A 21,066-nucleotide genomic window follows, 5' to 3' on the forward strand; every position below is an offset into this window, starting at 1 on the left:
TATTTGACACTTTTCCTAGCTCTCAGACTTCTGAGAGAACTGCCCCTTTTCTAGTGTGATGTATGGGATTTATCAAGATGTTCAGTGTGAACTCCAACTATGAAAACACATACACTGACCTTAAACTAATTTATATCACACCAGTTTTATTGAGTTTTTAATCTATGCCTTATAAACCAAGACAAAAGCTAGAGTTTTCACACTTTCATGGAATATCTGCATTAGGTGAGCTGTACAGATACTCTTTAAGAGACATACACAGATTAGCCCTTTATTTTTTATGATGACTTAATGGCATAAACTGTGATGCCTTTTCCATTGCAAATGTTAAGAAAATCTTCTTCTTACCTGAAGGTAATGGCATGGCCTCAAGGAAGGTTTGATTTCCTGATGAACCAGAGGCTTATCTAAGTTCAGTGATGATTTGCGATAAGCTTCTTTAGCCTGACTTACTGTAAGCGTGGACCAAGAACTCCTTTTCATGTATTTACCATCAGGGGTCATTGCTAGCCCTTCACAAGCTGAACACTTCACATCATTGTTACTTTTGGAAGTCTTCAATGAGAGATCCCCAAAATGCCCCTGGAGTGCCTCAGGGTAGCAATGGGATATATGATCTGCATGGTGCCTATTTACCACACTAGGGGTTCGATAAGTGCTATCGCTGTCCAAATTATCATCAGAGCTCCACCAGCTGCTCATTCCAGATTTATGCTTGCTTTCTGGTTTTCGCTCCTTACTTTTACTCCTTTTGCTATGCTTGGAATGGTGCCCGTGATGATGGTCGTCCCCTCGACTGTCTCCCTTTGTTCCATTAACGTTGCCCTTGGATGATCCTTCCAGAGAATGAGATTTAGTAAAAAGTTTCTGGACAGAATGAACGAGATGGCGTATTCTTCCCGGGCTCTCACTGCGTTGTTCCGCAGCTGTTGAGGTCCTCTGGTACTGTAAAGTGTGAAACCCATCCCGGTGAAGAGGAAGTTGTTTCTCAAATTGGTCCAAAAGGTTTGCAGGAATACGGTTAATCTTAGGGTTACCGTGAGACATGGCGCAGTCGTCTCTGGAGTCGTAATGTGAGCTGTAGTGCATTCTGGGGAAAGTGCTACTTGACATGTGATCGCCCATTACCATGGGCATCATCATGCACTCAGAATGAATGGAGCTGCGTGGCGAGCAACGATGGTGGTCCATCGGGCAACTCTCCGTGGGGCTGAGAAGATACGATTGCCTTGGCTCCTGCCCATGGTGGATATGGTCGTGGGTGTGTTCACAATCTTCAGGGGACGCTAAGCCACAAGTATGAGCTGAACATAACTGTGGTTGGTTGCGACTACCAGATAATCCTTTCATATTCCTCGGAGCAGGAGAGTATCTTTCCTCATTGAAGTGCTGAGAAGGCGACCATGAGTACTGCTGGTCTGTCAGGAGAACACATAAAACGTGTGTTATGTGTCTAATTAAAAGATTAACTTGCAAATCCAAGCATATTGCAAAACTAAACATTTTTTTCTCTATAGGCTTGATGGAAAGTCCCACCATTCATGGAATTTCATTCACCATTTTAAAACTGGCTGAAATTGCTCACGACGAGCAAATTATGGGATGAATGCAGCATCCTTCCTGTTTGCAAAATTGTCTGCTAGCTGTTCTAAATTTTATGAAGCTATTCATTATGCAAATTTACTCAAATAGATTTAATGGATACATTCAAGTATTCAGTTTATTATTTGATGTTTGGAATTCATATGTCAAGCTTTGTAGCTAGGCATTTAAGTTACATGGGTCTAGTTTTTTCTTTCTGTGATTTCTCAGTTAGACATCTTAACCTAAATGTATCCTTTTTCCGTGGAGTCATTTTCATATCACAAACTGAACTTCGTTTCCTTAAACAAATCTCAGCTTTGGGATCCCAAGTTCACTGTTCATAAACATAAATAATAAACAGCAAAAAGAATATGAAGGTGCTGAAATGAAACTTACTTTTTACATCACTGAACAGTTTATGAATAAGCATTTCATGGTATTTCAACATCTGTTATCCTTAGTCCAGAACCATTATTGTTATCCTGTACAACTAAAGTCTTCTCTACTAGGCAGGTTTTTACTTTTTGCGTCCAAATTACAAAATATTTGACAAGTCTGTGTTATTCCCCATAATGCAAATACCTCAGGTACAAGCTATGGAGTTTAATATGCTCAATTATATGTTCCTATAGATCATGTACTCCAAGTTACAGTTATTAAACAAGCATGACTACTAAATAAGAGTAGCTTGTAAGCAAAGATCTCGATACTCAAGCATTTGATTTTTTTTTCCTCTCACACAATTTCTCGCAGCTGTCAAGTGCTACAAACAGAAAATTAAAAAAAAAAAACCCAGAAAAGCTTCAATTTGATTTTTGCATTCACTTTTCCTCTTCCATTTCAGCTTATTTAAGCAACATTTCAAAAGCCGACAAAGATATAGGATGGAAGGCAACCCTTTAGAGGATGTGACAGATGCACAAGTGTTTATACAACCCACTTAGCACAGCCTTTCTGCAAGCTTGCTCTAAAAGAATCTAAATAATATTGCACAGGTGCTCGACACAAGGAAGTTGAAGGCCTCAACCAGAATGGAAGCCAGAGAATATGTACTGGTTGTATACAACAACATAACTGGACACTGGAGACCAGCCTGTAGAGATAACATAGTAGCTAACAGCACTTTGAGATGTTTCCAAAGATATAAAAAAAAAATCTCCTAAATCATATTCCCACTGCTGGGGAAATCTTAATGCCTGGATATGGTCATGTAACAGATCTATACCCATATGTCTTTGATTTTATTAAACTAATATATATTATGTCATAACTAATGAGTGATATGTCATGACACCTTCAGTACAGAATGCAATTTGTTACAAGTCTTTAGCATCAGGCATCTCATAACCTAAATGCTCTAAATTTCCTATAATGGAAGAGGCTTAGATAATTTTATTACATCCTAATTTCAATGGAGCTCACATAATGTTTCAAAATGAACGTAGCATTAAACTAAAAAACCAACAAAGCGTTCTGCATCCTAGGCACGATCCTGCCAGACTAAAGTCATGGGTGGACTTCATCCTGGTGGGAAGCTAATGTGTGTGTGCATATAACCTTTGCTGTTTATATTTTGGTTTTACACCAGTTTATTTTACTTAATTCTTGGCTATTTTCACATTAAAATAAAACCTTATTACTCTTGATTACTCAGTCTATTGTATGATTTGGGTTATAATACCCTGCATAAATGTAGTTAAAAAAAGGAAACATAACTGTTTCTCTGGAATAAGATAATTTTAATTATCCAATTAAAAGTTCAGCTATATATAGGCAAGGTACTAAATTATAACAGTGTGTTGGGATTCAGGCACATAAGTAGCACTGTAATTAATGGTACTTAACCCAGTATATTACCAAACATTATCAGGGGAATAATAATGGTCCACGTGTTGAACTTAGTCTGTGCTTCCCATCAAGTGTTCCCAAAGCACCTGACAGAGATTACGGCATTAGTTCCTGCAAGCCCATGAGATGTGGAAGCCATTGTTCTCCTTTCGCAGAAATGGGAGCTGGAATACAGGTAAACATTTTTCCAAAGTGGTTGTGGATTTGCTGATTTTCATTTTCACAGTGGCATGAGCAAGAGGGAGGTGGAAGGAGGCCCTTCCGTCAAACTGACAGCACAATGAGTCAACCCCAGGCCTTTTCATCACAGTCTTGCACATCTATGAATGAAGGTAACCCTCACACTATGCCCATGAATTGCCAATGCATTAAAAAAAAACAAAAGGAAGGAAGAGCATAGCAGAGAGTTAGACAGGAATAAGAAAGTCATGTAAATGAGGTCCCTAGCACAGAACTGCTTGTCCCTGGTGATTTCTTTTGGCCTCACACAGCATCAAACAGAGCCCAGAAGGCTAGAAACATTTTTATCCTGTTACATCCCTAGGAATATGAGACATAATGATTTGATTGCACTGCAATGTATAATCTAACAACAGCTTTTTCATCCCTCATGAATCCGTGCGATTCTGGCTCAGTACTGTTATAGAAAAATACAATTTTCTATATGTTGCTTTTACTGCCTTACAGCATTTTATGTGCCTCATGGAATGTCTGAGTTTTTTGTTTGAAACACAGTAGTTAGAAACTCCTATAGGCATTTAATAAGCATAATCAAAATAATTAAAAACTGGATTAAGAAGAGGGCATTTGCCAAAAGAGATTTCCTGATCTTAAATCTGTCTTAGACAGTAGCTGATATCAGATAAAGTCCCAAATTTCTTTGATGTTCATCATCTAAATTTATCACTCCAATTAGGTTTGGGATCTGCTTAGGACATCAACTTCTTGTATGTCCTAGGCACCATTATTTCTTCTCACAAACCCTCTGAAAATCATGAAAATTTTGTGTTAAGGTATATAAATTTATCAAGTCATCTGTACATTGTATTACTCAGTCAACGTTTTTCAGGGGCCCTGTTTCAGGACTCAAAGAAACAGCTGAGCTATGGCTGAATGAATTACTGTATGGTACCAGACCAGTGTAATTGACCATGTGCTAGCTCTTAGCCTGCCAGAAACACAAAGAAAAATGTGCTAGCTTAAAATTCAATTAAGCTAACATGCTTTTCTACCATTTGCAAGGGGCTAAAAGTGTGTCTATGTTCAATGTCCACAGTTTAGCTGATTCATAAAAAATCCTGAAGCTACGATATTATTTTTTTCCTCAATCCTTTATAAGGAAATTTAAGATTTTTGGTATAACAAAATGATGCTATATTTATGCAATAATGACAGACTAACAACGGAATAGATTTTAGTTTATGTCTTGAAAATGGTATCTAGAATAAATTTTAAACTGTTGTTTTTTTTCTAAAGCAGCTCCTATGTTTTCTTAGGGTAATCACCCTAAAAATACAAAATTAATGAATAATACTAATGTCTAGTCTCTTAAGAAAGTGCCATCATCAGAACCAAAGGACTGAAGGGAGACAGAAGAACAAATAAATGTAACCCAAAGCAGGCTGAGGAATAGGAACAGAGAAAAAATACATGTAGTACAGGAATGGCTTTTTTTTAAAGTTTCATGAGAGCAAAATGGAATCTTTCCATTGACTTCGAAGGATAGTCATACAATACACTGTGTGAGGGGAGGGGAAGAACCAAGATCAAGACATAGGGTGTTATGTGAAAGAGAATCCAGTAATTCCAAAATCCTAAAAATCCCTTAAATCTGTTCTCTTCAGAGATTACTATACAGATAAAGTCAATCCTTAGCCTTGACAGGACTTCTGTCTCCCCTTTTGTCTATTTCAACTCTTTCCCTGTTATGCCACCTCTTTTCCTACATTCCTCCCCTCCCCCCACTCCCTGATTTTTTCTGATGCTAAAAGAGTTGCTCTTACTCCAGAAGATGCTAGTTTACCTGTCTTCTGGGAATGGTTACAGTTTTTAGAGCATTCAAACTTCTTCCTTGTATTTGTCACTGTCCAGGGAAGAAAGAGAGGTTCAAGGACCACGAATATTGTTTAAAATAATGAATTAGATTTAGTATTAATGTTCCACGGTAAAAGGGCTAAAAAATCCTAAGCAATGCAAAATAAGGGCTGTGCATGTCTAGAGCTCCTAGAACACTGGAACACTGCTCTTTGCTAAAGGGAATCAATGAAAAAACACTGGAAACCTCTCTGACATTCAAAAGAAGTGCGTGTGTCCACAAATCTCTTTGTACAAATCTTTTTGTGTGTTGCATATTGAAAGCAAGCTTTCTGAGCATAATAATAATTCCTGGAACTGCTAAATGGTGCCTGATTTTTGCTTTTACGTTTCTCTTTTTATTTTTATTTTTTTGCAAAGGACTTTTTCTATTGAGAAATTAATTTAAATTACTTTAACCTTCTAAGCCCCTCGGTAAACTGCTAACCCACTGGAAACATTTGTGCTGTTTTCATTGGGGAAGAAATAGCTCTCTTCCATAGTATAACCAGTAAAGTGCATTGCAGAAAAGAAATCCCTAACCTAGCTTTTAAAATGATGTGATATAGAAAACCAGACTGCCGCATTGTGCTCTTTCGTTCAGTTCAATTAGTGCTGCAATATACTATGAAAAAACCATACTCATAGTCTAACCTGTAACTAATACAAATATTAGAGTAATCCCAAGTATATTAATCAAACAAATACACATTAAATATTAAAATGCATAAATAAAATGTTTTAGCTGGAGATTTGTCTGCCCAAGGACTGCAGTAAGCATTAGATGAGCACAGATTCCTCATTAACTTGTTACAGTGTTTTCCTCCATTTTACTCTAACCATGCAAATGAGTATTTCCAAGGATTGAGAAGACTGACTAACCTGCCAAGTGCAAGGAAGAAATTCTGGAAATGCCTTAAGCTCCTATTCTGGTCCCATGAGATGTCCAACCTATTTATGTAGCACAGCACCTTGTATAAGATTTATATAAAATTGCAAAGACTGGGTGACTACCTGACTTTATCCTCCAGCTTTAGAAGTTGACTTGTATTTTCTGTTATACTGAGTTGATGCATTTATACTGTCTGCGGTGCGTTCACCTATCTCTGAATTCTGCACCGTCCCTGCAACAAAAAGTAATATTGACTCTCTTAGGACTATTGCAACAAGGCACTTCCCCTGTGCAGTTCAGAAGCAAGCAGTTCTGAGGACCTAGAGCAAAACAAAATATCCAAGGCTGTCAAACAAGCACCAGCCATGGGTTGCACATGGATTCCTGTCTTGTTCTGACACTTCAGCCTGAAAATGACATGCCTCTCTACTCAGATCCTTGCAGGAAGCACCTATGGCTGTGTTTATACTAGTAGACTAAACAGAGCCAAATGATATGATTAGTCCACATAGTTAAACTGTTGACATCAGAGTTTCATAGCATTTAAATAGGAGTCTTCCAACCAATAGGCAGATATGATTTCAAGAATAAATTGGGCAAACGACTGTTACAAATGTGCTCTCTGGATGTGGTTTTACTTTGGACTACAATAAACTGATTCACCTCAGGTTAAAGTACATATCTAAAATATGTCAGATGAATACCTCTGTTCATGTACATATTTATCTCTGCTGACTACAGCAAAAGCTGCGTATGACAAGTTCCAATGCAGGAAACTACATCATGAATACAAATTTTTAGGTGATCTAATACATGGAAAATGATTTGACAGTGTAAGCTAATCCAGTGGACCCACATGGTGAGTAATGTCCAAGGGTGAGATGTTTTCGTAACTTCCATGTTAGACAAAAATGGATATGCAAATTCTATTCCTAAAACAGCATCAGTGACCATAAGATACCAATTTGGAGCAAAGTCAGAAAACCCAACAGGAGAAGTAAGGAGCGAGCGGAGTGCTGCTGTTTGTTCAGTACAGTCACCGTTTCGTGTGCTGACGCAGATGCCTGCAGATGGAACAAATACTTGATGGCACCCAATCATATTGTTCAGCACAAATGTTCAGTGATTGGCAGACTGGCAATCCAACATCCCAGGGCATTTATTTCTGAGGTAAACAAACATCATGGCTGGGTGGGGGGGGGGGGGTTGGAACTAGATGATCTTTTGAGGTCCCTTCCAACCCAAATCATTCTATGATTCAGTATTTCTATGGTCAGGGGAAAGGGCATAGAGTAAAAAATGAGTGCAGAACAGCTGTTGATGAGCGAGAATGGGACCTTTGTGGTGGCAGGTGGGGGTATGAATTTCAATACAGTGAGAGGAAGAAAAGCACAGAGAACTACGGTCACTGGGGAAGGCTGTGACCAGGGCTATATCAAAGCAGGGTTGCAACACTGACTGCTTGGCACAGATAACAGGGCATGATATGTAAAAGGAGAAAAGTAGAAACACTATTTGAGGAATGATGACATCCCACATCTTATAGGTGGAAGAATGGCACTTGGACTGTATGGGGAGGATGAGAGGCACAATATTGTGTCTATGCCATGACAAAGGACAGGACAGAAATCCATGAGAGGCAGTATCAGATTTGCAAGAAGCTCCAGGGTTCGGCCTGCAGACAGGCAAGGAATCCTCAGGATGGTGCAAAATTCATTTCCATTGGCTTGAAGTGTATGATGTCCTAGTATTGATTGGTATGTAGCACGCAGACGTTCACAGTGCTTTTCACATTTGAAGTACATTGCCACTGCTCACCTTTTCAACAGTGCTGTGACAGACATAGGTCCACAAAATGATTTATGACTAACATTTTTTTCACTGTATCTGTAGATCAGTGAAGCTTTTGAAAAAAAAAAAATAAAAAAAATCAAGATTAGATTGACCTAAACTAACTAACATGTAAGCTTTCTTCTGGAGAAATACAGCTGTATGGAGTCAATCAGGGCTTCACCTTCTGAAGATCACTGAACAACTGGCTATCAGAAAATTGTTTCTAACTCTTCCAAATACGGACCAGAAAGGCTAGCCCAACACCATTAAACTCCCTTTGTTCCTTTTTGTGCCTGGCTTTATGGAGCTCTTTTCCTAAAGGAGAAACTTTTGCTACTTGCAGTTGCTAGGTCAAATACAGGAGACAGTCGGTTTCCCTCGGTGTCATTAAAACTGCAGCCATTTCCTCAGCAATTAAAGAAAGCCAGAGTAATTGGGTAGTTCAGCTCAAAGACATGGGCAGGAATCTACCCCTGACTCTAGACCCGTTAAGTTCACTGGGGTTGGGACTGGTTGGAAACTTTTGCTGAGAAACATTCTTGGTCAGTTTACCTGTGAACCCTGGTGTCACTTGAGGAAGATTGCCTCTGATCAGGGTTTTATTTTACAGAAAGGGCAATTCGTGTTGGACTGGAATAAATGGATCAGAAGCCTGGAAGGGTCCCATTCATGAAGACTATAGCATGGAAAGATGAAACTGGTTCTGCTGAAATGCTACCACTGATAGCATGGGCAGGGGAGGAAGGGACAAGATTTAATCCTGTGGATTGAAATCACTCGGACCAACTATTCAGCTAAATTGAACTAAAAATCTCCAAGGTTTATTTTCTCAAAAGGAATACTTATCATTGATTCTTAAATGAAAATCAAACAAAAGAAAGAATGATGACATTTATGAATTTTTTCCTTGAATGAGGTATTCTGGGTTTTTCTTTTGCTTAGTGCTTCTGGAAATCTTCTGAATTTGTTCTTTATGTATGATGATATATTATGAAAGAAGTTTACGATCCTCTGTAATTCTGAGGGGTCTGCAAGAACTAATATTTCTATATCCAAGCAAGAATATTTATCATACATTCCTTCTAAATTGCCTTTTGATATTTCTTTAAAACAGGGATATATTTTAAAGATTTTTCTTATTTTATAGAGAGCTCTTCTGGGAAAGAAATAATCTAAGCATTAATTCTCAAAAGCATTGATTATTGCCACAGAACATATGACTGTTCAATTTAAAATACCTTTCTATTTGAAAATCCCCTTTACTTTTCTTTAAAAACATTCAATACAGCTTTTAAATTGTCAGAACTCAGAAAAATGATTATATTTTCTGTTTGCTTCAGCAACAGTTTTTTACAGCCTTTTCATTCACCCAAAATTTCTGAGTTTCAGCCTTGGCCTGACCCAAAACAATTATTTCTTTTACTTTTTGGAGTTCATCATTATGTGCTCAGCTGTACACCCTTGGCGCTGCCTCTTGCTGCTTTGTTATTGTATTGTGAACTTTTCTGCTCAGCTCAACCCACTGAGATGGAGGAAGTCTCATCCTGATTTTCCTATGGGGTGCAGGAAGAAAAAGCAGCCTGGTGACAAGTTCCCTTTTAAGCCTGTTGCCGTGGTAACAAGCAGAAAAATCTCCCTCTTTCCATAACCTTCAGACTGGGAATTTTTCAAATCAGGGTGCCCTTTCTCTTCTGCCTGGCTGAGCTCCCTTTTGGGTCTGTGAGAAATGTTGGGAATGGCATTTGCCACTTCCCGTTAGCACCCAGATCCTCCATGTAGTAGTGAAGGGTCTCACTGTGAACAACCCTGCTCCTGAGATGAGGTGGTGGTATGAGTACTGACACCCTTGGCCACTTTGAGACAGGTCATCTTGATATGCTGCTGCATATATTTACACAGAGAAATGACTTTATATAAAAAGACGGAAAAAACATATGCAATTGCATAAGAAATTAATGTTAAAACGTGACAACTTGCACTGGTGAAAGCCTGGGTTTTCTTCACAATATTTTTTGGTGTTTGTCCTGCTGCTCTAGTTACACGAGTGCAGAGGGGGACAGCCTCAGTCAGTGACCTATGCTGCCAGCACTGCGGGAGACAGCCATGGTCATGTGCCTCTCATTGGAAGTACCCCCATCACCCAGGTTATGCCAGTACATACTGCCCTCACCCCAGGAGATCCTAAGCAGCCTACAGTGAATGTGGAGGCAGGGCATGGTAACTTTTGTTTTGGGGAAATGGGGAGCAGGCAGTTCAAGCTGCCCATCACAGGATACATTTAAAAGGCCACGCACGCTGTCCTTTGGAAAGCAGACAATACGGTAAAGACTCTCAGTGAAGGCAATCAGATGAGTCAGTCTCTCATCTCCATTGCTGTCCTTGCGCTCTCTGTGGCAAAGTAAATGCCGTGGATCAATTATGCACCTAGTTGTTAGAAGTCAGGAGAGCAGAAGGGAGAGAAAAACAACCCTCCTTTGCTAACATCCCATGTGTGAAACTAAACTCAAGCCATTTCATCTTCTACCCTCTTCTTCTTCTCTTTCTCTCTCTCTTCCTTGGCAAGGTCTTTCATTCATTACAGTGCAGACACCAGAATCAGTAGTCCAGATGTGGTCTCACAATGGGATGAAGCTTCTCAATTTGGAAAAAAACATGTTTCCTCTGCAACTGAATTTAGGATCCACCACAGCTGGACAGCCTTGTCAGAATGCACAAATCATTTAGAACAAAAATATATGCTTCTTGGCAAAATAATGAATGCATAAACCCCTTTGTATTCTGTAGTAAAACTGGATGAATAATTCATAACAAATAACCTATTTGATTAATCTTACACCCTTACAAATACCTTCTCCTGTTTGTGAATTGACCTTGGGCCTAATGGGATTTTTGCAGAGTTATCTGACATTATGAGGTGTTTAATTTTTAGAAATAGCTTCTGGTCTGCAGATTGTTAGTAAGCATTTGCGGCCAACAGCCTGTAATTAAAATGCAGGATAGTTAGCAGGCTTTTATATGAAGCTCGGGCCATATGATATGATGTTGTTCTATGAGTGAAAGTAATTCACAGAATAAGCTCACAAGCATAACATTTATTTTTTTAAAAGCATTTCCCATTATTTCATTAACATTTTCTGTGGTCTCAACAATCCCATCAATAAACTTCTGCATTACAGTTTCTGGGTATTGGAAAATAAAGAATTTGAAGTGTAATTATTTAGATGTATGACAGAATCTTAAAAAAAAGCTACTTTTTGCAATATCTGTTTGGCTAGTCACAATATAGAAATAACACAGTTACGCAGAGACATATTGGGGCACCTTGTATTTAAAAACTCTTGTAAGCCTAAAAGACTTCTGTATCACTATACTAAACCACCAGTCTATATGTTTTTTATTATATGGAAGAAAGCTAATCCAGGGGTTAGAGGATTAAGTCATGAAATTCACAGTCAAGATTTCCTGTCCAGCCATGAACTTTCTGTATTGTCCAGAATAAGGCCATGGGAAGTGATGACAGGCTTGGGCTTGTCTCACTGAATAGAAGTTAACCTTTGTGTGTATCTGTTGTAGACTCCCTGCCTCAGTTCCCCGCAACACAAGAATAAAACTTCTTTATTCCTCTGAGAGTTAGTGTCAGAAAGCAGGGAAACATTTGGTCTTTGGGATAATGCCCATCTAAGAATTTAAACTAAAACATCTGGTACCATGCCTGCTAATGACAGTGTCACCGTAAGCAGCTTATTCTGTATGGACAAGCCCTGTGTCTGACTGAAGTCCCAGCAGTTCCATTCAAAGCCTACAGCTGTTTAACCATCCCTGGATGCTTTGGGGGGAAGTTAGACTGAGGCATGGATCTGGCAGAGGAGAGCCAAGCACCGGCTGCCAATCCCTTCTTTGTCCTTGGGAAAATTTCCTGCCGTGCCTGTTGTATGAAGCTAAAACCCATGAGAGGTACAAAGTGTTCAGACACTGACAGCACTGAGGAAGGCTGGGTAATTAGGTAGAAAGACAGACAGACTGGAAAGTCAGGCCTTTATTTATTTTTTATTTCAAGAATGGCTATATCCTTGCAACACATAAGGTCATAAAGGCATGATCATGCAATCAACAGTGATTGAATAACCATGAGTTACTGTCTGACACTTGAACTGTACCAATTAATCAAAAGCACAACTGCAACCACTGTGAAATAAAAATACATTTTTGTAACTTGCCCTTAAACTCTTTCAGTTTACTTTGCAACTGGGGCAGGTTAAGAGCATTATTAGTAACTGCAACCTGTTTTATAGGTTTTAAGCTTTTTCTTAACATCAACTCAATATCCCTTCCTGAAGAGAAAACAGTAATTTACTGAAAAAAAAACCCTTTAGTTTCTTAATATTAGAAGCTGCTAAGCGTTCAACTTCTGTAAAAGAAATGTTTTCCTTACCTATAAAAAAGGTGTTAATTTTAAAATAATATATTTTTCCCTCTTTACTATGTGCATGTACTACTTATTAAAAAAATCTATATTTAAAGAAAAGTTCATCCCATCTCCTCTGCTGACATGTTTCTTTCACTATTTGAATGCCATTAAACATGCCATGTTTCCCATATAGCTCTTGTTAAGACTGCACAATTTGGTTTTGACACCCACAACAAATTGTTGCTACCTTAAAGACACCTAAAGTATCTAAGACTGTGAGAAGTTCCCAATTTGCACAGAAAAGAGTTGTTTCATAAAAATGTTTCTTTTTTAAATATTAAACTTGTTGAGCTTTTATAACCACCAGCTAGATGAAAGCTTGGAAGAACACCAGTTTCCACTGACTGAATTTCTCAAGCAGTGAGCTGCTTGAGATCATGTATGTCAGATCTCCTGCCCTGTTACCTTTATCAGGTTGCTTATTTAGATGTATTCCTAGTTGAAAAATAGGGATTTTTGGTGTGAGTGTGAATCTTGTAACCATGACACTACTTATTACCCTGAACTCTGTTAACAAATAAATGTTAACGGAAAAGCTATGAATTACTGGTCTTGAGAACAGACTATGAGTGCTTGGGGAAGCTTTTTTTTTAAGGAATCCATTGCATTTCTGCCTGTTTTAACTAATGAGGTCTTTTATAGAATCAATAATGTAAAAGAGTTGCGATCAGGCCTATCCCTTGATGCTTTTTCCCAATTAGAGCAGTGGATCATTGTATTAATATTATTTAGCGACTATTCAGCATTTTCACTCCGGTGAGATACTTTGCAAACATTAATTAATCCCCACCAAAGCCCTGAAACCTCACTAGGAAATATTAAACCCGTTTTACAAATAAGGGCCTGGAGCCAGAGATTTTTCAGTACCAGAGAGATGTAACTTGAAGCTCCTTGGGAAAGTGAGCAGCAATGAGACTCTAGAATAATGAATGGCCCTGCCATTAGAGTTATCTTAAAGAATATCATCTCTACTTGGCCTTTACTTGGGGCGATTGTTTTACTTCTCAGGGAAAGACCTTTCTGTGTTTTTTCAGGAATGAAAGTCCAGCAGTCCTTCAAACTGAGGCTGTTTATGCAAAATAATTACTTAGCCATTGAGGTATATATACACAAAACACATATATGCATATAACATTTATGGGTTTTATATATATAAAGAGAGAGAGTCCATTTCCATAGCATGGAGATTAGATTATCCACCCAGATTCAGATTTCCTTCCAATAAATATTTAACTTTATACATGTGCAAGAGCAAGAAAAAGTGGAGACTGAGAAAGATCTAATACTTTGTGGGTCTTTTAAGTAATGTTGTGTTCAGTTCACGGATCTGAACTCAAAGTCTTCATGTAATGGAACACAATACCGGGAGATGGATGGACAGACAGGTATGTCCCAGCTGTCTGTAGAGCTCTTAAGCACCAGCACAGCTGTAACTACAGAAATTGCCTACACTGAACTTAGCTGACCATCCCAAACCTTTATTTTCCACAGTAGGCTGCTTTTTTACAGTGATTCTCTCTGACGGATAATGGATCACCATATACATCACTGACAGTATCCACTCCACCTATTTTGGCCATCTGTAGTTTGGCAGCTAAGTCAGGACCGGATTTCCTGCTGAAAGTATTAAAGCCACCCACCCCTCTGCATTCACTACCTAGCAATCTTTGGTACTTTATTTTCAGAGGACTCCAGTAGGGACCCAAAATCTATGCTTTTAGCATATTCTTTTTTCAGTCCTCTGGCCATAAATAGCTAAAGTCATTGAAAGCAGCTTAGTTTCTTTGTATTCTGGTTGCAATTTTATTCATGATTTTTCACTTTCCTGTTCCTCATTTCTTTTGGCTAATCCCCCATCTTCTTCCTAATCTGGATGCTGGATGATTGATCAGGTTAGCGTATATCTTTGTGTAAACCTTTGATTACCTATTTCATATGAGGGTCCTTAGTCCACACCTGATATTTAATACTGTTGATTTACACATCATTTACCTTGGCTTCAGAAATTCTGCAGTTTTTTCTCAGCCAAATGGGAAGTAGAAAAATTTTGACATACTTCTAGGCATGATTCATCTCACCCTAAGTTAAGCTTCTAAAGTAGGCCAAACCTGCTATGGCCTAGAAAAGTCTATCGCTCTTTACTGACTCTAAAGGAAGTCCAGATATCTACAGTTTAGACATCTACATCTGAGTTACTTTCCAACTCCTAGATGAGATGAATTCTACCCTGGGGCATCTGAACTCCTTCCAGTGCGCTATGAAATGGGACAAAAATGTTGTGAAGGCTGAGAGATGTGCTGACTCCATAGGATTCACTTGTCAGATTCCCAGGAAGCCTCATGTTTAACTATATCTCCCCTCTTAGCCTAATTTAATTAAGGCAGGAACTGCCTTGAAGGTTCTTCAGTCTCTTCCTTAACACATCCTCTTGTCTGATCTTTGGAACTTATCCCATAGTTTTTTCCTCTTGTTTTTAATATTAAGAGGACAAACAAGTTCAAGCCAGATATTTTTATACTGAACATTCATGGAACTCCCTGACTTCAGTGCAAGTGAGTGACAACACTCCTTGTTTTAGAAAATCCTGTTCTAAGAGATTATTTTAACATAATGACATCCCCTGCCATAATTCATGTTCTTTGTTCAAACTCTTTGGTCTTTTTTCTTAATATAGCAACTATGATTTATCTTCTTATGAATGTGTAACAATAAGGTCAAGGTGAGAGTGTACAATATTCTTGTCAAACACAAAAATATCCTAATAACACAAAATAAACTGTTGCAATGCATTAATGTGAGGATATGCATAAAAGGAGAAAAATTACTGTAATGCTGACTTCTGAAATGTAAGTACACTCACTGTGAATAAAGGGAGCTTTAACTAGCAAACACACAGAAACCACATTCCATATTTCTCTTCCAAAAATAACCACATAAAGTAATTGCATATAAATCAAAGTTTTGATGGATTTCACATAAAGCAGTGACAATCTGAATATGAAATTCCGGGAACAGAAACTCAATATACACAATCTAAAAGGTATAAATCTGGCTACACCGAAGCCAGTGGGTTGTTTTACTACTAGCTTTGAGAGACAGAGATATCAAGCTTTCACTCAGGGGCTGTATGAGTTTTTGATTTCTTGCTTCTGTTATTTTTTAAATTTAAAAGGTATCATCAAAACCTTTCTGCAGTTATTATGTTCTCTAAGGGGTAAGACAAAAACGACCAAAGCAGGAAAGTCGATAATTTCCTTGAACATCACCTTTTGGATTCTTGGTTGCCTGGGTGTTACCAAAATCAGATGTTTTTCTGCTTTCGATTCTCTAACCTTACAGAGCAGGTGAGAAATTCCCAGAAGGATTTTACAGAGAGGTTTTTAGCCACTCGCATCGACACCTCCTGGTGCCATGCCCGCTGTGGGCTTTGTGGATGGAGAAAGGCCATACCTCACAGAGCAGCCCCCTCCTCCTCACCCCCACAGCTGCACCCAGCCACTGGATGTACAAGCAGTACGAGTTATCTGAGAGATGATATCTGTACCTAGCTCCTCCTCTGGCGTCCCTGGAAAACTGAAGCCCGACTTGAGCAGATCGCCACCCTCTTCTTCTGAAAAGACAGAAACAAAGTAGCTATTTAATAACGCTGATATTTTTGTATACCCAGACATAAACTCTCCTCTAGTTTTTAAATCAGCTCAGTGATACCTATTACCACTCAATATCTTGATACTATGATGCTGTTGAGGTGCTATTTTTGGCAGTATCTATTCCGCTTTGCCAGTTGTTCTTGTGTTCTTCTATTTATTTATTTTTTTAAATTTTGCCAGACATTTTCACATCATCAGTGTCACAATACTCATAAATGCCTTTTTTTTTAAACATGTTTTACACTGTTTTGTTCAGCTTTTCTTAGTCACATTGGATTCTACTGCCCTCTAACCTTAATGTATTTATTCCAAGAAGAATAATTACTGTCAGTCCTCCAGTTGACGACAGTCAACCAGTCCTCCAGTCCTCTGATGACGGTAAAGCCACTCATGATTCTCAGGCCGCTTTCTTTACATCTTACTCACAACCATTTCAACTCTGCAATTCTGAACTCCAATAATGTTGTCATGGTGACTTTCTCCTATCAATAACATTTACTTTTCTGCCAGAGACAACTTCTGTTATTCTGGAAGAGAACTTGAACTCAGAAGACATGCCCATGGTGTATGAAGGCTGCAAGGTACGCAGAAGCCTGCTGAATGGCCTGAGTGCAGCTCTGCTCCCTTGCTTGTATCACTTTCAGAGCTGCAGCTTGTTGCCTCTGCATTGCGCTCTTGTCACGCTGACACACAAATTAATTTGGACCTGGCAACTAACTCAGATATTTCTAACACGGGACTGCACAGACAATTTGGGTCAGTAACATGTCCTTAAGATATAAGATTGGCTCAAGAACACATAGATAGGGGTGCAAAAAATCACAGTAACATGTCTCATGTAAGTACACAGTACAATGTTTTATATATTTTTTCAATTGTTTTGTCTTATTATCTGTATTTTCTGCTATCTCAGCAGAGTGGAAATTGTTTTGAGTACATACTGCCTTCCACTGTATGCCTTCTTACAGACACCTCAAAACAGCAGTGGGGGAATGGAGTACCCCATAGCCACTCACTGTATGTTCAACCATTAATTCTTCAGAAAGACAAAATCTCATATTGCAGACAGTGCTTCTGTAGTGCACAACCAAGGACTGATGACCTCTAAAAACTCCCATCAGGTCAAGTTCCTTAAATCCTCAGACAGACATCCCCATAAATTTGAACCAACTCCAGAGTACCTCAATCTGTGTATCAGGCAAGCTGGTTTTTGTGGTTCAGCTTACAACAGACACACTGTTTTGCCTGCTTTAATGCTTCATTTAACAAATACATGCATTTTATATATTTCTTGGTCTTGGTTGCACTTTGTACTATCATTTTTTCCCCAATTATCTCACAGCAAGCAAAATGAGTGAATATACTCATGTGGATACTCTCAAACAGTTGTTGTGGGTTTTGACAATTTGTGAGGTTAAGAATACACAGCTGATAACAATGGGTAGTACAGCACAGATACCGCACACAAAATAAGTCTGAGGATGTTAAGACTGTTGGATAAGCTGACCTGTCAAATAAACATCTTGTTTATAAACTCAATTGTTAAATGAACTCACTCTGCTAAAATACAACCTACTAGGGATCTTGTTAAGCGATGGATAAAAAGTCATACACAATTTAAAGAATAACGGGCATACGAATTTAAATTAAATTTCATTTGGAGAGGTAATGGACAATTCTAATTAAATAAAAGCACAAATTAGGCAGTTTCCATGGAGACTTTGCTCACATGATCAGCCTATATTGTATAACTCATGTCCTGTCCTCTAATTTGGCTGCACAGGAGTAATGAATTAAATGAAAGTTGTAACAAAAATAGTCTGAACGATACTTTACGTCTATGTAAGTAACTAGAAGATCTAGCTGTTAGCTTCACAGTAAAGAAGCTTTATATTGAAACAGTGGGTTTGTATTTTTGAAAAAGTAACAATATACTATTTTATTCCAAAGTTATATATATATTTCAGAAACAGAATCACAGAATATTAGGGGTTTAGAAGGGACCTTGAAAGATCATCTAGTCCTATCCCCCAATGAGAATAATAAAAAAAATAAAACCTCAGAAAACATACAAACATACAAACAAACCCACAAAACCCACAGAATGTTATTTCTCCCTTGCAAGAAATTAGCATTATTCTCACAAGTCCTGCCCAAAACTAGACTAAAATTTTAGGGCTAGGCTAAACTAGAGTAAACATCTGTGGGTTTGACGTGTTTCAGAAAGACAGAAAATAAATTTCCTTTTCAAAATGACAGAGAAAGTTTATGCAAGGGATCCATCCATAGGTCAGATTCTGACTTTGGCGTAAGAATTTCTGTGCAAATTTGGGCAATTCAGTTAATCTCTTTCTGCCTCAGCAGAATTCGGAATCAAGTTAATTTCTTTCTTGTAGCTATCCTATATGAATAGATTTATTAGTGCCAGTGTGGCTTTTGTCTATAAGAGCCCATAGAGAGCACACAAAAGTTAGAATTTCCATCCTGCAAAAATGCTGTGTTCTGTTGTGAACAGGGTCAAGTGCAAATGTTTCAAAGGAACTTAAAATTCGTTTTTATTCCCTTCAGTTTATGAATCTCCATAAGGGATATGAGTAACTCTTATGATTAGCTTACTTCTTATTTCTTTACATCTTATGACTACACCTATTCACATCACTAATTCATTGTTTAGACTGTCTTTTCAAAAAAAGCCACTGTCAGTTCCTTCAGCTCTTGAAGAGATTAAATTTTTGTATTCTGCATTTATTAAGCAGAATTAATCTAAAGTCTCAGTGGCTCTTGCAGTATTACAAAGACAATCTTTGTGTGAGGTTGAACTGTGCTTCAAAGTAATATTATTCCTTCAACAACAGACTTACATGGTCTTTGTTTACTCAGTTTATATTTCCCTAGAAATTAACATTTTTCTTATTGACCACAGAAACGAAAAGCATACCCTCCATTCATGAACACAGCAGCAACCTTCATATCTCATGGTAATGAAGCCAAGCAGATTACCACAGAATTCTCACGCATGTTGAAGTTTCATGTCATTCACCTCCCCTGTCTCATAGATCTGTAGGATTTCACCTCGCCCTTTGCTCAAGGTGGGACTACTGGCCAGACATTGTATACCAGTGGACATAGAGGGAAATGGTAGTCAAAGCATGGAATGTTTTGATGGGCAATGAACTGCAAACAAAGATGAGGTTATGAAAGTAGGATGATTTACAATTTAAGGTTTTAAACAATGTACAGAACACACAGTTCACAGACAAAGGACACAATGACTAGTTAAAATCCCTTCTCAGTGTACTGCACCACATACTGGTCTAAATAAAAAGCAAACATCTGCCTCTGAAATTGAAAGTAAAAACTAGTGGGAGAAGTCTTCGCTCTCAACAGGGCTGAAAATAGTGACAAAAAATGATAGGCTTCCGAACTGCAGAGATGTCTGCTTCTGTGAAAGCTGAATGTATAGTAAAATGATGCTGTGATCTGCATAAATAGGAGAGCACAAACTGTCATTTACATCTTGTATCTCATTTTCTTTTTTAAAAATGTGATGAATCTGTCATGCATTCCAGTGCAATGCTGCACAGATGACACTCAAGACTGTGATAGGGACCTTTCACATCTGAAGTTCTCCAGATGTAAGCTTGGAAATGCCAGGATGTGTTGCTGATCTGGAACCAGCTTGACAGATCCAAATGGATCATTCAAACCTGAGACTACTACATGTACAGTGGGAAACCACATGGGCCAGCACCCGAGATCAAACTGGCATGGCACAGCTTTCATCTTCAGAACAGGCTGGATGTCTGTCAGCAATGAACCCTGGCCTGTGCTGTTCCTTACCCTGCTAAGGACACATTACCTAGGGAAGTGCTGGTTGGCATGGGCCAACTCTGGGCAAGGGCGTACACTGTGGTAGGGATGATGGCTGCCATTGCTTACACATGTGGCATGTTTCCGAGGAGTTACAAGTATGGAGGGAACTTTAGCTTCTACTCAGTTTTCTGTGTCTAGAGAATAGCTTACAGTCTAATATGAATCCAAAATAAAACTGCTGAAGGCCACAGAATTACATCTGTGTAAAACTTGGGTAAAAGAGATTCAGCTAATCTCTTGGGGGTCAATTCTGAATTGTTCCTGAGCTGCACTGGCTACTGAATGGCAGGTCAGTAGGGTTTTACTTGGTGTTGTGGGTCTGGGAAGGGAAGTTTCTGTATGAGCTAATGGACACAAGCTCTTTTCTCTCCCATTCCCTACTGTCTGCCTGTCTTCAAAGGGAACATTTTGACAGTCACTGCACAAAAGCCATCTGATATTGCTGCTTTTCCTCTGTTCATTAATCACTTTACCCATCCTTCAAATTCTACCATCTCAGTTTTAACCTCTCGATATACTCTCTGAGTAGATCAGTTTAAATGATCTTTCTTTACCTGCAAAGACTTACACCAAGATATGTTTCTATGTTGGCCCTCAATTTTATTCATTCATTCTGTCCTTAATAACCAGGCATGCTGTTTCCATCTCCCAATCGTACTTCTTCCATAACCTATCCAACAACAAAATAGGTGCCAATCTCAGAGGACTTATTGCTCACATACTTTAGAAGGCTCACATCAGTGAGACTTATAATCAATTAACTGTCTCCTCCCTTGCAATACGAGAGTAAGAGTGGACTACAACTGATATTGAACTTCTCAGTTTATTGGATTTTAATTTATTTA

At 38.5% G+C, this 21,066-nt stretch overlaps 1 protein-coding gene across 1 annotated transcript in view; it reads right to left on the reverse strand.

The window, feature by feature from the left end:
• The window catches only part of DLGAP2 (DLG associated protein 2), a gene marked incomplete at its 3' end in the record, with an annotated part of 378,466 nt that overhangs the window by 82,223 nt on the left and 275,177 nt on the right, over positions 1 to 21,066 (reverse strand). The window contains exons 3-4 of the mRNA XM_084262520.1: positions 16,243 to 16,308; positions 349 to 1,418 (exon numbers count right to left, since the gene is read on the reverse strand). Of these exons, the coding sequence (XP_084118646.1) occupies positions 349 to 1,350 (1,002 nt within the window). The 5' untranslated portion in view covers positions 1,351 to 1,418; positions 16,243 to 16,308. The remainder of the gene's footprint in view (positions 1 to 348; positions 1,419 to 16,242; positions 16,309 to 21,066) is intronic.

Source organism: Gallinula chloropus, assembly GCF_964237585.1.
Source record: "Gallinula chloropus genome assembly, chromosome: 3".
NCBI lineage: Eukaryota > Metazoa > Chordata > Aves > Gruiformes > Rallidae > Gallinula > Gallinula chloropus.